Source organism: Gopherus flavomarginatus, chromosome 5 (assembly GCF_025201925.1).
Source record: "Gopherus flavomarginatus isolate rGopFla2 chromosome 5, rGopFla2.mat.asm, whole genome shotgun sequence".
Lineage (NCBI taxonomy): Eukaryota > Metazoa > Chordata > Testudines > Testudinidae > Gopherus > Gopherus flavomarginatus.
The window spans coordinates 46,713,344-46,733,305 of record NC_066621.1 but is presented as its reverse complement, the minus strand read 5'-3'; the positions used below and the strand labels follow the sequence as shown (position 1 = coordinate 46,733,305).

Sequence of the window (19,962 nt, the reverse complement as noted above, 5' to 3'; positions counted from 1 at the left end):
TGACACCAGGGTTAAAAACTGGCTTTGGGCCCAAGAGACCATGCTCCCTCATTCTTGTGGGCATGTGCCTAGCGGAGGGAGAATATAAAAGGAAGCTGCTCAGCTCAGTGTGGGCTGGCTGAGGAGGAGAATGGATGCGAGCTGCGGACTCCTGCTGAGAAGCCACCGGGACTCCAGACCGCTGAGGCTGCGCTCCCTAGCCATGCTGCAGGAAGCCTTTCGACCATGGGGACTGAAGGAGATGATGCACTCGAGGGGATCCCAGAGATAGAGCAAAGGGTAGGAAGTGACCCAGGGAATGCATTTGGGGATATGGAGCCCTGAGCCTTGTACCAGGGTAACTGGTTTTGAAAGGCCCTAGGTCAGAAGCAGCTGGACTAGGGTGAGCTGGAGTTCCTCTACCCTCCGCACATCCACCACATGGCACCCTAGCAAGTAAGGAAAGCAGCCTACTTGGACTCTTGCCCTTGGGCGATACAGCTGCTGGCTGCGGTGGCTACTGGGTCCTTGCCATGAGGCATTACCGCTGCCAGAGAGAGGGAGGCATCTTGGACCCTGGCCATGAGGCCCTACTGCCACCAGAGAGAGGTGGTGCCTTGGGACCCCCGCCACCACTGACCCTTTGCGATGGCTCTTCAGCAAGTAGTCCACAAGGAGGTGTCTGCCGTGATGTTAGCTCAGCATGCTATTCCCATGCTCGGGAAAGCAGATATCTCAGTGAAGCACTATCACTGTGAGTCACCTGGCGCTAATGACTTTGAATGACTCTCAACTCCTGGCCAACCCCCTTGGAATAATGTCCTTTTCTACTCAGCTGGGTCAAGCATGACGGGGGGAGAGGCTGGAGCTTCACACTAGAACACTTGGCAGAGAGACAGCATATCTCAATGTCGCACGCTCAGACTGGACTCTGATGCAGTGTGAGCCTGAGTCCACACTCACAAATCTGGCTGACACAGATCAGCATGCATGCAGGACCTGGGTCCTAGGACCCTGTTAGGAGGGGTGGCTCTGAGTCATCGAATCATAGAATATCAGGGTTGGAAGGGACCTCAGGAGATCATCTAGTCCAATTCCCTGCTCAAAGCAGGACCTATCCTCAATTAGATCATCCAACAGATTTTTGCCCCATATCCCTAAATGGCCCCCTCAAGGATTGAACTCACAACCCTGGGTTTAGCGGGCCAATGCTCAAACCACTGAACTATCCCTCCCCCAAGACACTGGTCCAGCCCTGTCAGCTGCAGGGGCAAGTCAGAAGATCGGTGTAGTGCATTATGGACTTGTTAGCACAGCTGTGAGACCTGGATCCAGCAATTGTAAACCGAGGCAGGGTGGATGCCCAAGCATTGGCTCGGAAACACCAAGTCCACAAGCCTCAGTCCCACAGACCTGGGTTTACAATGAAGTGTAGATGTATGCCTGGAGACCTACTTAAGAGGGGGTGCAGCTCTGTGGAGGAGCCAACCATCGCCACATGTAAGAAGGACTTTGGAGGGCAGGAGGAACCCTGCCCAGCCTGAAACATAGACAAATCATGGAATCACGGAAGGAGGGAGATCTGTCTTAGTACTCTTGTTAGTTTCAAAGATCTCTAACTGTTGGGTGCTTTAAGAGTAAAATCACTGTGGTTTAGAAATTCCTTTGCTGTGTTCCTTGCTTTCCTGCCAGATTGTCCCTGAAGGGTTTAAACTGGAAGCCCAAAGCCTGGGTAGAATGCTGGGGGAGCATGTATCTGTGACTGGGGAGCTTGGGAAATCTTAAATGCTGGATTTAGGGTAATTGGATGGCAGAACCTCCCTGTCCCAAGGAAGAGTATCAGGCAAGAGTTCTGAGCCCAGGAGCGTGTCCTAAGAAACAGTAACTAGACTCTCTACCCAGACTCAGTTGGCTTGGAAGCACAAGTCCACTGTCAACAGACTGGTGACTGCATGGAGGGGGCCAGGTTGTAACAGTACGTTTCAATTAGCCCTCAAAAGGCATCGGGCAAAGGAAAAGATAAAAAGAACTAGCGGACTGTGTCCCAAATACTGGAGAAAGGAGAATGCAGTTCAAGAGGTTTCATTGTCAGACACTATTCATGACTTCGTGTGGGTAGGGTGACCTTTGCTCATTCATAGAAAGGCTTCTAATTGGCCTCTGAAGTAATTAGGTTCCATGATGAGTCATGCATAGTGAATTAAGCAAGGGTCATGATATAAATGAACCAGGTGTCCTTATCAGCACCCATCACTGATGCAGTTTATTGCTTATTCCCGTAAAGGCTCTGTGCAAACTCACCTGTACATGGTACTGTGATGTCTCATGCATAATTACATTGGAGTTGGAGTATTTTTTCCTTTGTTCTGAAAAAAGAAGAAAACAAGCCTTGCATTTAATGTTCATTTATCAGTGAAATAGGATCCAAGGACGTAGTTCACATGACTGGCTCTACTGCCTTTCTCACTCCTTCTGAATTCATTGGATTAATCAAATCCATTGGAAACAGGGCATGTGTAGAAAAATATATTAATCTTTATTACAGAGACTCACAAGCAACTCGTCTGGATTTTCATATTACCGGTAACTTGATTTCTGAAAGCCGAGGGCAGAGTGCTTGTTTGTCAAGGAAATGAAACTTAAAAAGCCAGATAAACTATGAGGTTATCAGAAGAGAGCTGGTGAGTTATGGCTCCCCTGCCTGAGAAACCTGGCTCAGGGCCACAAAGCAAAATTGATCTGAAAAGGAAATTATGAACACCCACCACCCTGCACAAAAACTCTACATTACAACTGGGCAAAACGTCTGACAAAACTTTTTTTTAATGCAGATTCAGGTCAAATTTACCAAATTGTTTCTGTCCAAATAAAAAAAAAAAATCAAAACTTTTTTTCTTTTGATATTTTCAAAGACATCAATAATACTTTCAATAAAATTTTGGATAACTGAAAATAGGTTTTTTTTTTTTAAACTCTGAAAAATGTACTGGGAGGGGATTTGAAAAAAAAATTTTAATGTCAGTTTTTTGAGCAGCATTAATCATCACGTTTAGGGGTTAACCTTGAGAGCTACAATAGTTACATCAAAAAGTCTTGATGCCTGATGATGCTCACATCCTCTCAATGCAATCTCATAGTGTGTAAAGGAGTGGGTTTAGTCTCCCTCCCATCAGACTAAATTGGTGTGCTTTGCATCTTTTAAGCTACTCCAACAAGCAGTCTGCGTGCATGGGCTTTATCTCCCACACTTCCATTCCTAGCCGCTGTTTTCCCTATTGTATAATCCCAAGCATTGTGGTGTCCAGGAAAGAGCATAGCTCTAGGAGTTGACAGATCTTGACTTCTAATCCTGGCTCTGCCACTGCTTGCTGTATGGCCATGGGTGAGTCACTTTACTCTCAGTCTGTTTTCCCCATCTGTGAAATGGGGATATCACTACTTATAGGGCTGTTTTGAGCGTTAATTATTTCACATCTGTCCCTTGCATTAAATATGTCAAGAAGTATATGAATTTTAAAATTACAACTTTCTAGAGCTTACCTTCCAGCTTCTGCTATTTATTTAGTGTCACAAGTGTGCCACAGGGCTTTACAAATTTAAAAAAACTGCAAGCTCCCCACCCTGAGGAACTCATTATCCAAGAATCCAGTCCAGCTCCTACTAAAGTCAACAGTAAACTCCTATAGTCTTCAGTGGGAACAGAATCAGACCATAAATTAAGGCTATGGCTACGCTACGGAGTTTACAGTGGGGCAGCTGCACCAATGCAACTGTGCTGCTAGTGCAGACGCTCTAAGCTGATGGGAGAGAGCTTTCCCATCAATTACTCCAGTCCCAGTGAGCAGCAGTAGCTATGTCAGCAGGAGAGCCTCTCCCGCTGGCATTGTGCTGTCTACACCGACAGTTAGTGTAACTTACTTATCAGCTCAGGGAGCTGGTTTATTCACACTCCTACGGAACATAATTTATACCGACGTAAGCTGTGGTGTGTGTGTAGCCTAAAAGGGTGAGTATCAAACATGGAGGAGGAAGGAGGGGATGGGATAGGGAGAGGGATGCCCAGACAAGGGGAAGGGGAGAATCATGTGCAGAGCATCTGGCTTGCTTTCACACAACAAGCTTTTGTAACAGGAATTGTGTTGCTTCATATGTTTATTTATAGACAGGCATGCACCTATCGTATCATGATCAGGTGCAGCAGTGACCACAAGGAACACCCAAGCAGAGATTAGCAGTAGTAAGCAGGCAGGGTGTTTGGAGGAACCAGTGAAAAGAGTGCTTGGTGCTCCAGAGTAAGGAGGTGGCTCCAAGCATGGACAGGAAATGGCCCAGCATCAGGAGTGGAAGGAGACAGCAAGGTATAGTGGTGCTAGCAATGCACTGAGTGACAAGACAGAGGAGGAAATGAGAGCTGAGAAGCAGGCAGGAGCAGAACTCTGCAGAACCCTGAAGCGAGGAGAAGGAAGCTGAATATGATGCGGAAGGATGGTACAGAGATTTGAGTTGGGGCATGGGTGGTGGGTTACATAGGCTGGGGGAGGCTATGCCTCCCCAAACAGCCAGGTGTGGCCCCACTCCCTGCTTATCACCACTCCCTGTGTGTGGCTCCAGCCTTCCAACCCTCAGTGCTCTGGCTGGGGAGGCTGGGGCTGTGCACCACCCACACTCTCGCACTCTGGGGTTGGAGGGGGCTGCAGCTGCATGCCATCCACGCTCCTGGCACTCCTTTGGGGCTGGGGCCGCCTGCCACCCGCCCTCCCAGTACTCCTTTGGGACTAGAGGGCTAGCCTGGGGTGGGACTGGGCCAGTTGCCATGGTGGTGGGGGCTCTGAGCTCTGGGGGGCAGAAGGGGTAGGGCCTTGAGCAGAAAGGGCGGGGCTAGGGGCTAGCCTCCCCCAGTTGGCAGTTCACACGCTGCCCATGAAGAGGGGGTTATACAGAAAGTCCAGCAAGATAAGATAAATTGGAATGGACGCAGGTGAAAAGCAGGGAGTCCCAATAGAACAAAGGCCCAATGGTCCAAGCAATTAATGTCCAAATCTACCAGTAAAGGAACTGCTTCAATGTGGACATGAGCTAATATTGCCTTTCCCTTTCTGATGACTGGGAGAAGTGCCAAGCAATGCTCTCAAACCCCACCAGCCTGGGAAACCTCAGTCCCATGGCGTCTCCCAATTCATGTGGTTGTATGCTACAGTATCTACCAAGTTAGCTGGCCAGTCACTTCTTTAGATTTTTTTCAAAATATGTCAATAGTTGAGTGCTAGCAAGAAACTGATTCAGCAGGTTCTTCAGGCCATCCTTGTTCTTCATCCATACATTACTCACAAAGACCAAACAACAGAGTTCCAGCAAACAACCCACAAGGGGAGAAGCAATTGTTTTAATCCTAAGTAGGGTACAAGTGCTGGTCCAAGAGGTGAATATAGATTGACCACTTGGTAATAGTGACCATAATGTAATTAAAATTAACATCCTTGTGGTGGGGAAGATACCAAAGAAGCCACAGTAGCATTTAACTTCAAAATGGGGAACAACACAAAAATGAGGACGCTAGTTAAACAGAAATTAAAAGGAACAGTCACAAGAGTGAAATGCCTGCAAGCTGCATGGAAACTTTTTAAAGACATCACAATGAAGGTTCAAATTAAATGTATATCCCAAATAAAGCAAATTGATAAATTAAACAGTAATAAGTTACCAGGACCAGATGGTGTACACCCAAGAGTTCTAAAGGAACTCAAATATGAAATTGTAGAACTACAGACTGTGATATGTAATTTAACACTTAAATCCGTTTCTGTACCAGATGACTGGAGGACAGCTAATGTGATGCCAGTTTTTTAAAAAGGCACCAGAGGCAATCTTGGAAATTACAGGCTGGTAAGCCTAATTTCAGTTCCAGGCAAACTGACTGAAACTATAATAAAGAACAGAATTATCAGATACATAGATTAACGTGATTTGTTGGGGAAGAGTCAACACGGCTTTTGTAAACAGAAATTATGCCTCACCTATTAGAATTCTTTGAGAAGCTCAACAAACATGTGGAGAAGGGTGATCCAGTGTACAGAGTGTACTTGGACTTTCAGAAAGCTTTTGACAAGGTCATTCACCTAAGGCTGTTAAGCAAAGTAAGCAATCATAAGATAAGAGGGAAGGTACTCTCATGAATCAGTAATTGGCTAAAAGACAGGAAACGAAGGGTAGGAGTAAATGGTCAGTTTTCACTGTGGGGAGAGATAAATAGCAGGGTCCCCCGGGAATCAGTACTTGGACTATGCTGTTCAACATATTCATAAATAACCTGGGAAAAGGGGTAAAGACTGAGGTGAAAAAGTTTGCAGATGACACAAAATTACTCAAGATCGTAACTCTTTGTAGTCTGCTTCGGACTTAATTAAGGGATCTCACAAAACAGTGGACAATAAAATGGTAGGTGAAATTCAGTGCTGATAAATGCAAAGTTATGCATGTTGGAAAACATAATCCCAACTACCTATTTCAAAATGATCAGGTCTAAATTAGCTGTTACCTAATTTACCTGAAGAAAGAGATCTTGGTGTCATTATGGATAGTTCTCTGAAAATATCAGCTCAATGTGCAGTGACAGTCAAAAAATCTAGCAGAATATTAGGAACCCTTAAGAAAGGGAAAGATAAAAGGACAAAAAATAGCATAATACCACTATATAAAATCCACAGTACACCCATACTTTGAATACTGTGTGCAGATGTGGTTGCCCCATCTCCAAAAAGATCTATTAGAATCGGAAAAGGTGTAGAGATGGGCAACAAAACTGATTAGGGGGATGGAACAGCTTCCCTATGAGGAAAGTTAAAAAGACTGGGACTGTTCAGCTTGGAAAAGAGATGACTAAGGGGGGATATGACCAAGGTCTGTAAAATCATGACTGAAGTGGAGAAAGTGAATAAGAAAGTGTTATTTACTCTTTCACATAACTCAAGAACCAGAGGTCCCCAGCGAAAATTAATAGGCAGCAAGTTTAAAAGAAACATACGGAAGTACTTCTGCACACGATGCATTGTTAACCTGTGGGACTCATTGCCAGGGCATGTTGTGAAGGCCAAAAGTACAAATGGGTTAAAAAAAGATTGAGATATGTTCCTGGAGGACAGGTCAATCAGTGGCTATTAGCCAAGATGGTCAGGGATGTAACCCCAAGCTCTGGGTGTCCCCGAACCTCTGGCGGCCATATGATGGGAGTGGATGACAGGAGATGGATCACTCAATAATTTCCCTGTTCTGTGCCAACTGCCGGTGTAACAAACTGCAAAGGCACAGTCTGAGCCTTTGTCTCAGCCCTACGATACTTGGGTGTGGTGTCCTCCTTTGCACCAAAGCCTCCTTCCCCTCTCGCTCCCAAGCAGCCACTCTGCAAAGGGAGGGGACACTGCTGGTCTGGAGTTTCAATGGCCAGGTGGTGCCTTGGTATTTTGTCCAGTGAGTTTATATGTTAAAATCTATATTTGGGATTTCTACTGTACCTGGTATCCAAGTGCCATGACTTTCAGAAGTAGGATTTGTGTCCTTCCACATCTGTGCATGTGCTACCAGCCCTGTGGCCAGAGGCACCTGTATGCTCAGGGGGTATCTTACCTCTGACTGGTTGCTTGCGCCTAATACACAAATGGAGCTGGCCAGTGCCACCACCTGCAGGCCTCTCTTACTGACAGTCCAAATCACTCCTATGCTATGGTAGGCAGCTGCAGACTTAGCTGCCAGGGCTGGTTCAGCAAGCAGAGTATGGGTCTCTCTCACTGCATTGTGTATCTCCCGTTTTCTCCTGGACTACTAAACTGTGCCCTATGTTGTTACAATACACTGTATTCCATCTTAGTGGTGTCTGAGCAATATTATAGGTTAAGCATCAACAGTGTTTGGTAATCTGTGGAAGACACTAAATGAAGTGTCCCTGCCCCAAAGGGCCTGCAGGTAGAGCTAGTCCAAAATATTTTTGATGGAACAATTTTTTTCATTGGAAAATGCAGTTTTGTCAAAATCTAAATGTTTTGTGGGAACATGGCAATTCTCAGGAAATTTTCAATGGGGACAAAGTCTAAATGAATTGTTTACTTTCTCATTTCAATAGTGTCGTAGCATTTTGTTTTGATTAACATTTCAGTTAATTTCAGTTTGCCTATTAGAATTACAATTATATTATAAAAGCAGCAAAGAATCCTGTGGCACCTTATATACTAACAGAAGTTTTGGAGCATGAGCTTTTGTGGGTAAATACCCACTTCGTCAGATGCATGTAGTGGAAATTTCCAGGGGCAGGTATATATATGCAGGCAAGCTAAGGATAATAAGGTTAGTTCAGTCAGGGAGAATGAGGCCCTGTTCTAGCAGTTGAGGTGTGAAAACCAAGGGAGGAGAAACTGGTTTTGTAGTTGGCAAGCCATTCACAGTCTTTGTTTAATCCTGAGCTGATGGTGTCAAATCTGCAGATGAACTGAAGCTCAGCAGTTTCTTTTTGAAGTCTGGTCCTGAAGTTTTTTTGCTGCAGGATGGCCACCTTAAGGTCTGCTATAGTGTGGCCAGGGAGGTTGAAGTGTTCTCCTACAGGTTTTTATATATTGCCATTCCTAATATCTGATTTGTGTCCGTTTATCCTTTTCCGTAGCAACTGTCCAGTTTGGCCGATGTACATAGCAGAAGGGCATTGCTGGCATATGATGGCGTATATTACATTGGTGGACGTGCAGGTGAATGAACCGGTGATGGTGTGGCTGATCTGGTTAGGTCCTGTGATGGTGTCACTGGTTTAGATATGTGGGCAGAGTTGGCATCGAGGTTTGTTGCATGGATTGGTTCCTGAGCTAGATTACTATGGTGTGGTGCGCAGTTACTGGTGAATTATATTATACTCCAATATGTAGTATTTCATATTGTTTTGACATTATCAAAATGATATTGCAGAAATAAAACAATTTGCTGGTTTCAAATCAAATTTATGTGGGGGAGGAGGAATGCTTGTTCTGATGGAATTTTTGACTCTTGCTGCTGATTCGGAATGAAAAGTTATCTTGGAATTTCCCATAGAATGGAAATTCTGTTTTTTGACCAGCTCTACTTACAGGTCAAATATGAGTTTCCAATCCACAGAATGTACTGATGAAAAATGACCATGATTTATCAGTGAGAACCTAATCTAATATACAGTGTTTCTAATGCACCCGTCACTACTCTCTCTAGGCACCATGTATGAAGAATCTTGTGGTTTTAACTATTGGAAAATATTAGTCAACCTCTATCCTGTGCCACTGTGTTCCCTCCCTCATATGACCTCCGGACCTCATGAGTGGGAGACAAGCAAAAGACAACTCAGGAACTCGGTAATGGGCAGTGAAGAAATCTGTGTTCAAATGTTGTTTCTAAATTCAAATAATGAGGCTATTGATGTCTTAGCACTATTCACCTTTGCAAAGGTGGGATTTGCAAATGAAAAGACAGTGGGAAAGCCGGTAAAAGTACAGACTTCACAACAAGCTTCTTGAATGAGAGCAAGGGTAGTCTTGCCACACTGAAATAGCATGCAGGAGACCTGGGTTATTTCCCCTGCTTCTACCAGAGAATTGACCCTGGGCAAGTCATTAGTGTGTCTATTCCTTCATTCCCATCTGTAGCAGAGGGTTAACTGTCTTGTCTATTAAGACCAGTCTGCATGAGAAGCTGCACCAGTTTTTAAACCACTTTAGTTACACCTGTGTGAAAGGCTGTGTGGATCCTGTTATTTCAGTTTATTTTGGTTTAGCATAAAGCGGTTAGTTATCAGTTGGGTTAAGTAACCAAGATAAGCCACACTTAAACCAAAATAAGTGTCCACGTGGGAACTTAAAAACTATTTCAAGTTAATCAGTGTTAACTTTCTCATGCAGACAGGACCTTAGATTGTAAGCTTTTCAGGACAGTAGCTTACTATGTGTTAGGGACTGCACTGTACAAACGCAAGGAGACCTCAGATCTCAGTTGGAGCTTCTAGGTGCTACTGTCATGCTAATAACAGTAACAAAATCCAGGGCATAGATGGTGCAGGTCAAACCTGAGCCCTTAACGCCGTTTTTGTTCTTTGTCTCGCCTCTCTCATGTAAACCTTTTTCCGAATTCACCTCAAGCATTTTTTTCTCCAGCCTGCCAGGCAGAACTGGCCAGCAGGTGGCTCTCTATAGCAACATTAGCCTCAACCCATGCCGCCTTCCCTAGGTGCTAACCACATCAATTCTGCTGAGGCTGAGGCTCTCAACTCACTGTGGGGTGAAGGACTGAAGACCCCTTCTTGCCATCATGCTGAAGGATTTAGCTAGCTTTGCATCACTGCTTAGCCAGGGCGGATTGGTAGTCTAATCTGGTTCCCTATAATCCATCTCACAAAACTGAGTTGGCTGTTAACCATTCTTCCTCACTAGATCTTGGTTGGGCTGGTTGTCAGGGAACCACAGCCTGCGACTAGTGTTTCTGGCTGCTTGGCCAAAGGAAGAACATTTTTAGTTTTTATTAACAACAAAGCTAACTGGTAGTGCTGGGACATCGTAAACGTCCTGAGGAAGGAACATGGAGGTGGAAATAGAACAAGATGTACCATCTTTCAATCATACCCTTGTGTGGGTTGGTGATAGCTGATTTTTAATGACTTTTTTTTTATTTTGAGCCTGGGAGGAGACCCATAAGCCTACATTACACATGTTTCCATGTGTTTTATCTCTGGAGCTACTTAACAGAGCAACAGCAGCTCCTACTGGTCCTTAACTGCTAGGTGTACACAAATAGACGAGTTTACTCTGGATGCACTGGCAAAAGCATACATGAGTAAGACTATAAATTTCAGACTCGGTATGTTTTTATAATGTTAGAACTGTGCCAGAGGTTTATTTGGAGGAAGGATGTTTTTGTGATTAAGGTGCTGATTAAGGAGAGCTGGGTTCAGTTCCCAGCTCTGACATCCAGAATGACCTTGGATAAAACAGTTAATCTCTCTGTGTCCCTGTTCCCTATTTGTCTCCTACATCTATAGAAATGTTCCGTTTCTGTTGTCTCTGTTTTAATCACAACCTGCCCCAGCTTGAATGGAAAGGCACAATGAGGCACTCAAGTTTTGTGCACAAAGTTACCAGGCTGTGGGATTAATGTCTAACCCGAATAAGACTTTTCCATAGTGGCAGTTGTATAATTCAGCATTTCTGACCTAAATAATAAAAATGAGAACACCAAATCTGTGTGGGATAAAAATCAATTTGGATCTTGGGACATTGTGTGCCTTCCTTTTAAAATGAATTTACTACTGGTGAAACAGGCCAAATTGTCAGGTCTGGAAAATAAAACTTTTTAACATTAGAACAGGTTTATCTCATACTTCCCTCTGTCTGTAAAGGTTCTAGCTGAACTGGATAAGGGCCTGCCAATGGAATAGCAGGGGGTGCTACATAAGAGGACTGAGGTGCATTGGCAGAGCTGCGGTAGGGCATATTTTGAACAGGATGGGCTGATGAGTTCAGGGAGAGTGAAGGGGCAGAGCTGCGTGGGAAAGCTTGTGCGGTGCCTGTCTTCACTACGTATGGTTCTGCATACAACTAGCTCTCCATGTGCAAGTATGCTCATCCTCTCCTCCCTTTTATTTTCTCATAGTTGTTGTTAATTATATAGCAGGGACCTCAACACCCATTTCCAAGGACAATGGTTGGTCTCTGCTGTTTCATGTGCCATGTAATATGAGCTGTACAATATGAGAGAACTCTGTTTCAAACATAAAACTAGCTCTTTTTTAGGGGAACTATTTACAGAGTTGCCATAACTGCAGCTGACTTTCCAGCCATGTGCACACAGACTGGCTTCTCAGTGCCTCCTTCAAATTCTTCCCTCCTGCAACCTGTGCTCCTTCCTCCAAATTCCATGCAGGTTGCAATACCTGCTGTAGAGAGAGGAGAGCTTAGAACTCATCATTTAGAACTTAATGAGCTATGGAATCCCAAGTCTCTGAAGCGTTTGCTGTATATGGGAAGTGGGGCAAGGCAAATCCATTATCTCACCTTCCCAAAACAAAATTTTGAAATATTTTGAGAAATCTGTAGAACTTCCTGAAAAGTTCTAAGGCTTTGATGAAACCTCAAACTTTTCTATGTTCTCCCTTTCCTTCACCAATGCCATCTGATTACTATACATCTAGGGACCCACCTAAAGCCCACTGCAATCAGTGGCAGAGCTTTCCATTGACTTCAGCTGGCTTTGCATCAGGTCCTATTCCCTGATCAGGTCAGATGTGCTGCTCTAGGACTAGCTCTACCTCTCTGCCTGCATCTCCAGCAGGGATGGATTGCTGACCAGGCTCACCTCTCATTGGAGAGGCTTTTCTTTGTAAGTACAAAGCTGTCACTTTGATAATTTATGCAGGTGCCGAACAACTCCAGGGGGCCTCTTCTGCTGTCTAATCAGTGCTGCATCTCCACTGCTCTGCTCACAATACCAAGCAGCTGCAAAAATAAAATGAAAGGAAAACCAAAACTTTCCAGCTCCTTTTGTTGATTCTCCAGGGCGGTATGTTTGTGTTACCTTTAAGGTCCATAGAACAAGGACAACCTGGCTTTGTGAGATGCTGTGCTTAGATGTCATTCAAGTGAGGATCTTCTAAAACCAACATTTTGGCAGCTGCTCAGGAGGTGGATTGGGGTGTGTGTTGTACGTACGTTTGTCTGGCTCTTTACCTTAGGCTTCTGTTTACTTCTCTTCCAAGATCCCCTTCCACCTTGCTGTTGATCCTGCCAAACCCCTCCCAACCTCAAAGTGTAACTAATCTGCCTGAAAACAGACACACTGAATGAGGAGGATGCCAATATGTTTAGTACTGGAGAATTGCAAAGCTCCCATTTGGGGCATGCTTGAGCGCTTCACTTCTGTTTAATCACAGACATAAGATTCTAAGCAGAAAGACAGCAGTAGACTGTAGTAGCCTCACCATCACAGGCCATGTCTACATAGGAAAGGTGAGTCAGTTTAATATGGGAATAGGGAGGTTAAACCAATATAGTTAATCTGATGCAAAGCCTTGTGTGGATACTCTGATTTTGGTTTAGCGTAAACTTGTTCTCAGTCAACTTATGCTGAGCTGAAATAAGCATCTCTTAAACCAAAATAGTGTCCACACAGGGACTTATACTGGTCTAACGATGATGGTTTAAAAATCACACTTTTAGGTTCAACCACTATAACAGACAAGGCTTTGAAGCCAGCAACTTTCTCATTAGTGTTTCCCAAGCTGCTGTTCGGCACAGCTCCGTCCTCAACCTGCTTAATTTTATACAGGGGAAAGCTGGACTATCCGTAACATTAGCTAATTTATCTGTGTCCTTCTGGGTTATCAGATACCTCTAATAACAGAATCCTTCGCGTTCCTCCAGCACCTTCCACTGGAGAAGTTCAAAATACTTTACAAACATTATCCAGTCCTTACAACATCTCTAAGAGGTGAAGTAGTTACAGTTTCCCCATCCGATAGGCTGTGGGAAAGAAATGGCAATGTAAGTGACTTTCCCAAGGTTACATGGTAACTCACTGTCACAGCCTGGATCAGACTCTAAGATTATGCCTTTGCTCCAGAGATAACCTGGGTTCTTACTCCTGTGTTGCTCCAACCCCCTCCCATCCACACACAAAATCCTCTCACTGGATTTAATGGTGCTTTCAACCGTAGCTAGCTGGCCTGGCTGAGGCTAGGAAATAGAGCCCGAGTGCCACTATCACTTGGGCTGGTAACCTGCCTACTTTGCAATGATAACACAGGCTGAACTTCTGAGTACTGATAGTCATTTAATGCCCTTCCCACAATGCTCTCTGTGTGCCCAGGAGGACAGACAAGTTCTTCAACAATTCAGAGCAGCTCATTTTACTGCAGTGCTGAGAACCATAGGGATGTGCCCTGAAACGCCCTAGCAACGCATACAGGTGACTGCAGCACTAGTGAGGACACAGTGACTGAGGTAAGACTTTGCAGTGTGGCTGCTCACCCCCCAAGTGCTAGTCACCTGGGTTCTGATCACCAGAGTTAACTGCAGTGAAGGCACACCCTAAATCTGCTGGCTTCCAGACTGTTGCTTTTACCCTCGCTCTAGATCTGCTAGGGCAATAATGGACTTACGGCACTGCGACCAACCCATGTGCAATACTCAAAATTATTCCTTTCAGTGCTGAAGTAAAATATTGTGCAATATCTAACCAATAGCTTGATGGCCAATAGCTTTGCTTTAAATTGCCGTTTGGGATGCTTTGGTTGCACACATGGTCTCTATTTCCTGAAACAGTCCAGGGTACAGGTGCTGCAAAAACAGTACAACCTGGAGGAAGGAATTTTTTGCATTACTGGTACCCTCTTGCTGACTGGACAGAGGTGCATCAATTGGCTCCAAAGAAGTTCTCCTGTATTCTTTGACTTGAAAGATAATAGCTCTGATGCCCTATAGGGGGCTGTGAAGTGTTAGTGAGGGGGATTGGGAAGGAAAGTCTCAGGGCTCTGAGGTGACTATGGCAAACTCCACAAGGGAAAGGAGCATGTTGATAAAAGCTGGCAATTCGTAATCTCTGATCCACTCAGCATAAACCTGCAGTAACCACTGCTCTATTTTTCCCCTTCTTCTTTACTTATGGCAACACAGTGGCGGCATGCAGTTCAACGCTTGCATGCAAAATGGCATCCGCTGTGCGGTGTGACCTGGCATATATGAGGCGTGCAAGGTCACACTATGCAGAGGATGCCATTTTGTAGAATAAAATATGCTCCTTGCACATTGGAGCTAGACTAAATCAACCTTCAGGCACAGCCAGTCCAGGGGCATGCAATGTGTGTGTTGCACACTCAGCTGGATGCCACTGTAACACACACAAAGCCAGAGGGAGACAGGAAAACAACTGAGCTGGTATAAATCCAGAGTAACTTCATTGAAGTCAGTGGAATTGCTTAAGCTTTACATCAGTGTGAGAGCAGAATTTGATCCATTCTCTTTTACTGGATGACTCCTGCCATTCATACCCAGTGCAGCATCCAGACAAAATGCAGGAGAGGAAGGATGGTCATGTGGTTAAGGCATTGGACTGGGTTGTGGTTCAATTCTCAGCTCAGCCATAGAGTTACTGCGTAGCCTGGAGCAAGTCACTGAAGCTACCTGGGCATCTGTGGGGATAATTAGGCTTCCATTCCAGCACCTTTTGTCTTCTTAATCTTTAAGCTCTTTGAGGCAGGGATCTCTCTTCCAATGTGTATGTACAGCACCTAGCACAACAGGGTCCTGATCACACTTGGAGTCTTTAGATGCTATTGTAATAGGAATAATTATTAATCAAGCATGGCCTGGGTATGTCCCAACAACCCCATTGATTCCAAAAGGCTGTTAATGGATGGTGACAGCACAGCGGCGGCTGTAAGAAATCATAATAGCAAAAAAGATTGCTATTTATTTTAACTTGCTTTGCCTTTTCTGAACTTTGGGCTTCTACAGCATTCATGCTGGTATGCCACTGGCTCTATTTCCCCCCTGCTCCTGGATATGGGGATATATTTTGTAGACTTCCAAAGAGTAACGAATTTCAAAAGCCAGAGAGCAGCCTGCTAGCGACAGGATCCAAAGAGATGATCGGTTCCCAGATATCATCTCTTTCCATTCCATTTGCATTTTTGTCATTGCTATAAACAGAAACTTAATGGCCAAGTGGCTGTACACAAAGGGCCACGCTCAGTCTTGGTGTCCGTTACATTTGTCCCCAGTCACATGTGAGATGAATGCACCCCAAACTCTCCATCCCAAACCTCCTAATCTGGTTAATTTGGCTTCCATCACAAAGGAGGCTCCCTGTCTCTTCTCTCACATTGGATTTTGCTGTTACTAGCAGAAGGCATTGAGGAGGAGAGGGAATAATAAGGGGCAGCCACAGATGCAGAAGCGTAGAGAACTGACTATTCTGTCAGCTAAGTGACACTTGCAATGCAGCCTAACCAGTAATCATATTTACCTTGCGCCTTTCATCTTGTAGCACTTTGCAAACTAGATATACAAAGAACCACTAATAGGCAGCCACCTCTAGGGCAGGGGATTGTCATGGAAATTTTAGCCACGGATACAGAGCAAATCCCTGTAAGGTTTTGAAGCCCGCTTGATGAGCAGCTTCTCTTGCTGATTGCAGAGGCCTTCCCAATGACCAGAAAATGGCCCTTGCAGAGATTCTGAGCTCAGCCGACAGGGTAGGAACCACTGAGCTCCATGCCTATTCTTAAGGAGTTTAGAAATATCTTAGGGACTTGAGGCCATGGCAGAGCAGCTGAGCTCTGTGTCTGTCCCTGCACTACTTCTAAACTCTGGAGAGACATGCACATTGCTGAGAAGTTCTGCAGGGGATAACCAGGAATCCAGTGCCATGGACTCCAGAGAGAGTCCCAGCATTCTGATCTGGCAGTGTTTCACACTCCCTTTGCACAGGTTCAGAGCGCTCATCTTGAACAACAGACTGTGATTTTAGTATTAGGGGCAGGGAGCAGGGCAACTTCTCCAGGCCATCTGAGCTATACTCACTCACTGTGGGGATGCAGTAGGCAGCAGTCCTGCCAACCCCAAAAAGTCCTACGTCAGGAGTCAGGCCCCTGAATCAGGCTTAACAATCACGAGATTTTTAAAAAAAGTGTGAAGTTCAGGTTTCTTTTATTTGCCTTCTGCTTTTTGAGCATGTACTTTCCCAAGCTCTTCCCCCATATTTTTGTTTTAAGTGAAAGCTGAGATTCTCCCATGACTCCAGGTGCTGGGTCTTTAAGGAAAAACACACCAAACCTTATGAGACTTGTGATTAAAACCGTGGAAAATGGCAGCATGAGGATGGGACCGACCTCTGAGATCCTCTGTATTCTGGGGCCTGCTAGAAGCCTGCCTAGCCTGCCTAGTGAGGCAACTTTTGGAAGCAGTCTTCTGGAACGTGCAGTTTTTAGACTTTATCAGTGTATACACTTTGTGGTAACATGAGTGTTTAGCATGGCTCTTGGCATTTATGCCAAAACAACAGGTCGGGGCACAGTCCTTCAAAGGAGGCTCACAGAGACGAAGCAAGACGACAAATGCTCTGCATAATGTTAAAACAACCATGGGCATTTTGCAGAGCTGGATTGTTAAAGATACTGATCAAATTGAATCTGCTAGTAACTGATTACTGGGTCAGAAAAGCAATCCAGTTACATATCACTGAATAGTGCTGCCTCACACACAACAGGTTAGTGGTTACTCCTAGGTCAGGTTTATACAACAAATTTCTGTCAGCCTAGCTCCAGGAGTGTGAAGGGGTGTGATTTGCAAGTGACATAGCTGTACCAGCAGAAGTCCCTAGTGTAGACACAGTTATATGAGCAAAACTGCACTTTTGCTGGTATAGCTTATTTGCTCAGGAGGGACAGAATAAGCACTACTGGCAAAAGCTGCATCTACACTAGGAGTACTTTGGTAGACTGGTATGGCTACACCAGCAAAGCCTTCCAAGTGTAGCTGTAACACACAGGTGCAGGACACAGTATGCATGGCTAGACTGCACACTGTGACATCAGTGCTCACCTGCGAGACAGATAAAATCTGGGATTGTTCAAACACATAATGAAAAGTAAATCCATAGTTGGCACCATTTTCAGGCAGGTCCACTTACATTTTATCAAGGTACCTTTTAAAGGGGAAAGACAGAAAAATATTCCCCACAATGCATTGCACCTTCTTAGAAGCAGCTCTGCAGCACTTTTTAAAAGCATCAACTCACATTTTTGCTTAGGGGACTGATACATCTTGACCTGGCCCTAACAATTCTGTGAGAGAAATTGTATATCTCTGCTGTGGTCATGCTGGGGATCTGTGCCTTGTGAAACTATCACTTTTAGTTGGTGATGAAGGGCCTGTTCCAAAACCCACTGGAAATCAATGGGAAGGCTTCCGTTGACTGCTGTGAGTTTTGGATGACGCCCAAAGGTATGAAAACTTTGTAACAATAATTATAGACAGCATGTCAGTAGCTGTTAGTTGGAGTTTCATAACTAAATTCCCGCTCCTCATGCTTTGTGTTTACCACCAGAGCAATTTCAAGGGCTCATATTCCTTTTTTAATAGCTGCAGATATAACCCACTCTGTGAGAGCAAATAAAGACAGGGCCAGCCTCCTGATTGTGCAAGGGCTTTGTGCAATCAATAACACTGCACGTCTGCCTCTTAACTTGTCACAGCATGTAAGGATGGAAGGCAGTATTTACAGTAGCACCCCATGCTGTGACCTGGGGACAAGAAGCCAAGTGATGGAAAATAACTTACTAGAGAATAAGCAACCCAGTGAAAAAAAACATCCTTGGTCATGTAAGCTTAGATACAGAGATAGCCTCCTGTCTTATAAGTAGAGCTGAATGAAAAACGGCCAGTTAATATTTTCAATTTTCTTGCAAAAAAGTATTTTTTCTAGATTTCCCACAAACATTTTGCAGGGATTATATGTGGGGGGAAAATGAAACAGAAATATTTTTAATTTTGAAACCAGTTTTCAGTATAATTTTTTTTTTGGGGGGGGGGTGGAAAAAATTTCAAAAACTGAATGTTTTTACCAAAAAACAAAAATTTGAATATAAAAAAAAACCTGTTTTTTGTTTTTAACAGCAAAACAACAGAAGGAAATTTTGACCAAAATGAATGTTTTCCCAATACTTTTCATTCCAGTAAAAAAGCCAGTGTTTGTTTTTTAAAAGTTACAATGAGAAAAAAGTCTTGCTTGTACTATTATAAAACTTTGGAAAGAAATCCTGTCCACTCCCCTTTGAACTGTGCAGAAGAGAAACCTGGGGATCAAGGCTGGGGTTGCAAGAATCAGAACAACTTCACAGGTCCACCATTACTTGAATATCTGTGATGTAGTCACAGTGGTCACTTGGGGACTACTGCCAGCTGATGGGCTGCTCTAGCCTGTGTCAGGGCAGTGATCAGGGCAACTCTGGGCAAAGAGTAACGCCACGTCCAGACTAGGGGAGGAAAATCGATCTTAGATACGCAACTGCAGCTACGTGAATAACGTAGCTGAAGTCGAATTTCTAAGATCGAGTTACTCACCCGTCCAGACGGCACGGGATTGATATCCGCAGCTCTCCGTGTCGATTCCGGAACTCCGTTCAGGTTGATGGAGTTCCGGAATCGATGTAAGCGCGCTCGGGGATCGATATATCGCGTCCAGACTAGACGCGATATATCGATCCCCGAGCAATCGATTTTAACCCGCCGATACAGCGGGTTAGTCTGGACGTGGGCTTAGGGAGCTCCCCAACCTGTTGTGCCGAGCAGATCTCAGCCGCAGCAGCGAGTCTGACCTAATATCATCCGACTGTGGCTTCAAGATGAAACAATAGGATGGATGGACTGGCTTGAAAAAAAATCAGAGCTAGAGTAATACTTTCTGGGGTTCACATCAGCTTGGATAGCTGTCCCACCAGAACCACCAGCCTTTAGAGGTCTCAGCAGATCTCAGGAGCTCTGGGGCATCTCCAGAGAGACAAGCAGCAATGGGCTGTGGAACACGGCTGAACACACACAGGTTGAAGAAAGCAGCCAGCCAGAGGCCAGGAGAGAGGGGGTTAGAACGCAGAGCCCTCTCTCCCGCTAGGGAATATTAACAGCAGGCCAGCTTCTGCCCCTGGCTACACCTGCAACTCAGTGAGATTTGGGTGTGTGTAACCGAGGGCAGAATTTGGATCATAGGGAAGTGAACAGCATTGTATTTGGCTAGAGACATTAGGCTCTCTAGGGAGGGCATACAGAGCCAGAAAACTACCCATGCCCATTCTAAAAAAGGAGCACATTGGTGAGGGACATGAGGGAGCAGCAGGGACCTGTTTGCAATTGAGGAAGCTGGAGAAAGGTATTGGAGGGAGGGAGGAAGAGGGAGAAGGCTGGGAAGCACAGAAAGCTCTTTTATGTCCTAGACTGT

The 19,962-nt window shown here is 44.8% G+C and overlaps 1 protein-coding gene across 3 annotated transcripts in view; it reads right to left on the bottom strand.

Annotated features, from left to right (window-relative positions):
- Positions 1 to 19,962, bottom strand: part of EPS8L2 (EPS8 like 2) — a 134,701-nt gene that overhangs the window by 47,969 nt on the left and 66,770 nt on the right. For all 3 annotated transcript variants that reach the window (XM_050952855.1, XM_050952853.1, XM_050952852.1), the window contains exon 4: positions 2,281 to 2,345. In XM_050952855.1, coding sequence (XP_050808812.1) covers positions 2,281 to 2,345 — 65 coding nt within the window. The remainder of the gene's footprint in view (positions 1 to 2,280; positions 2,346 to 19,962) is intronic.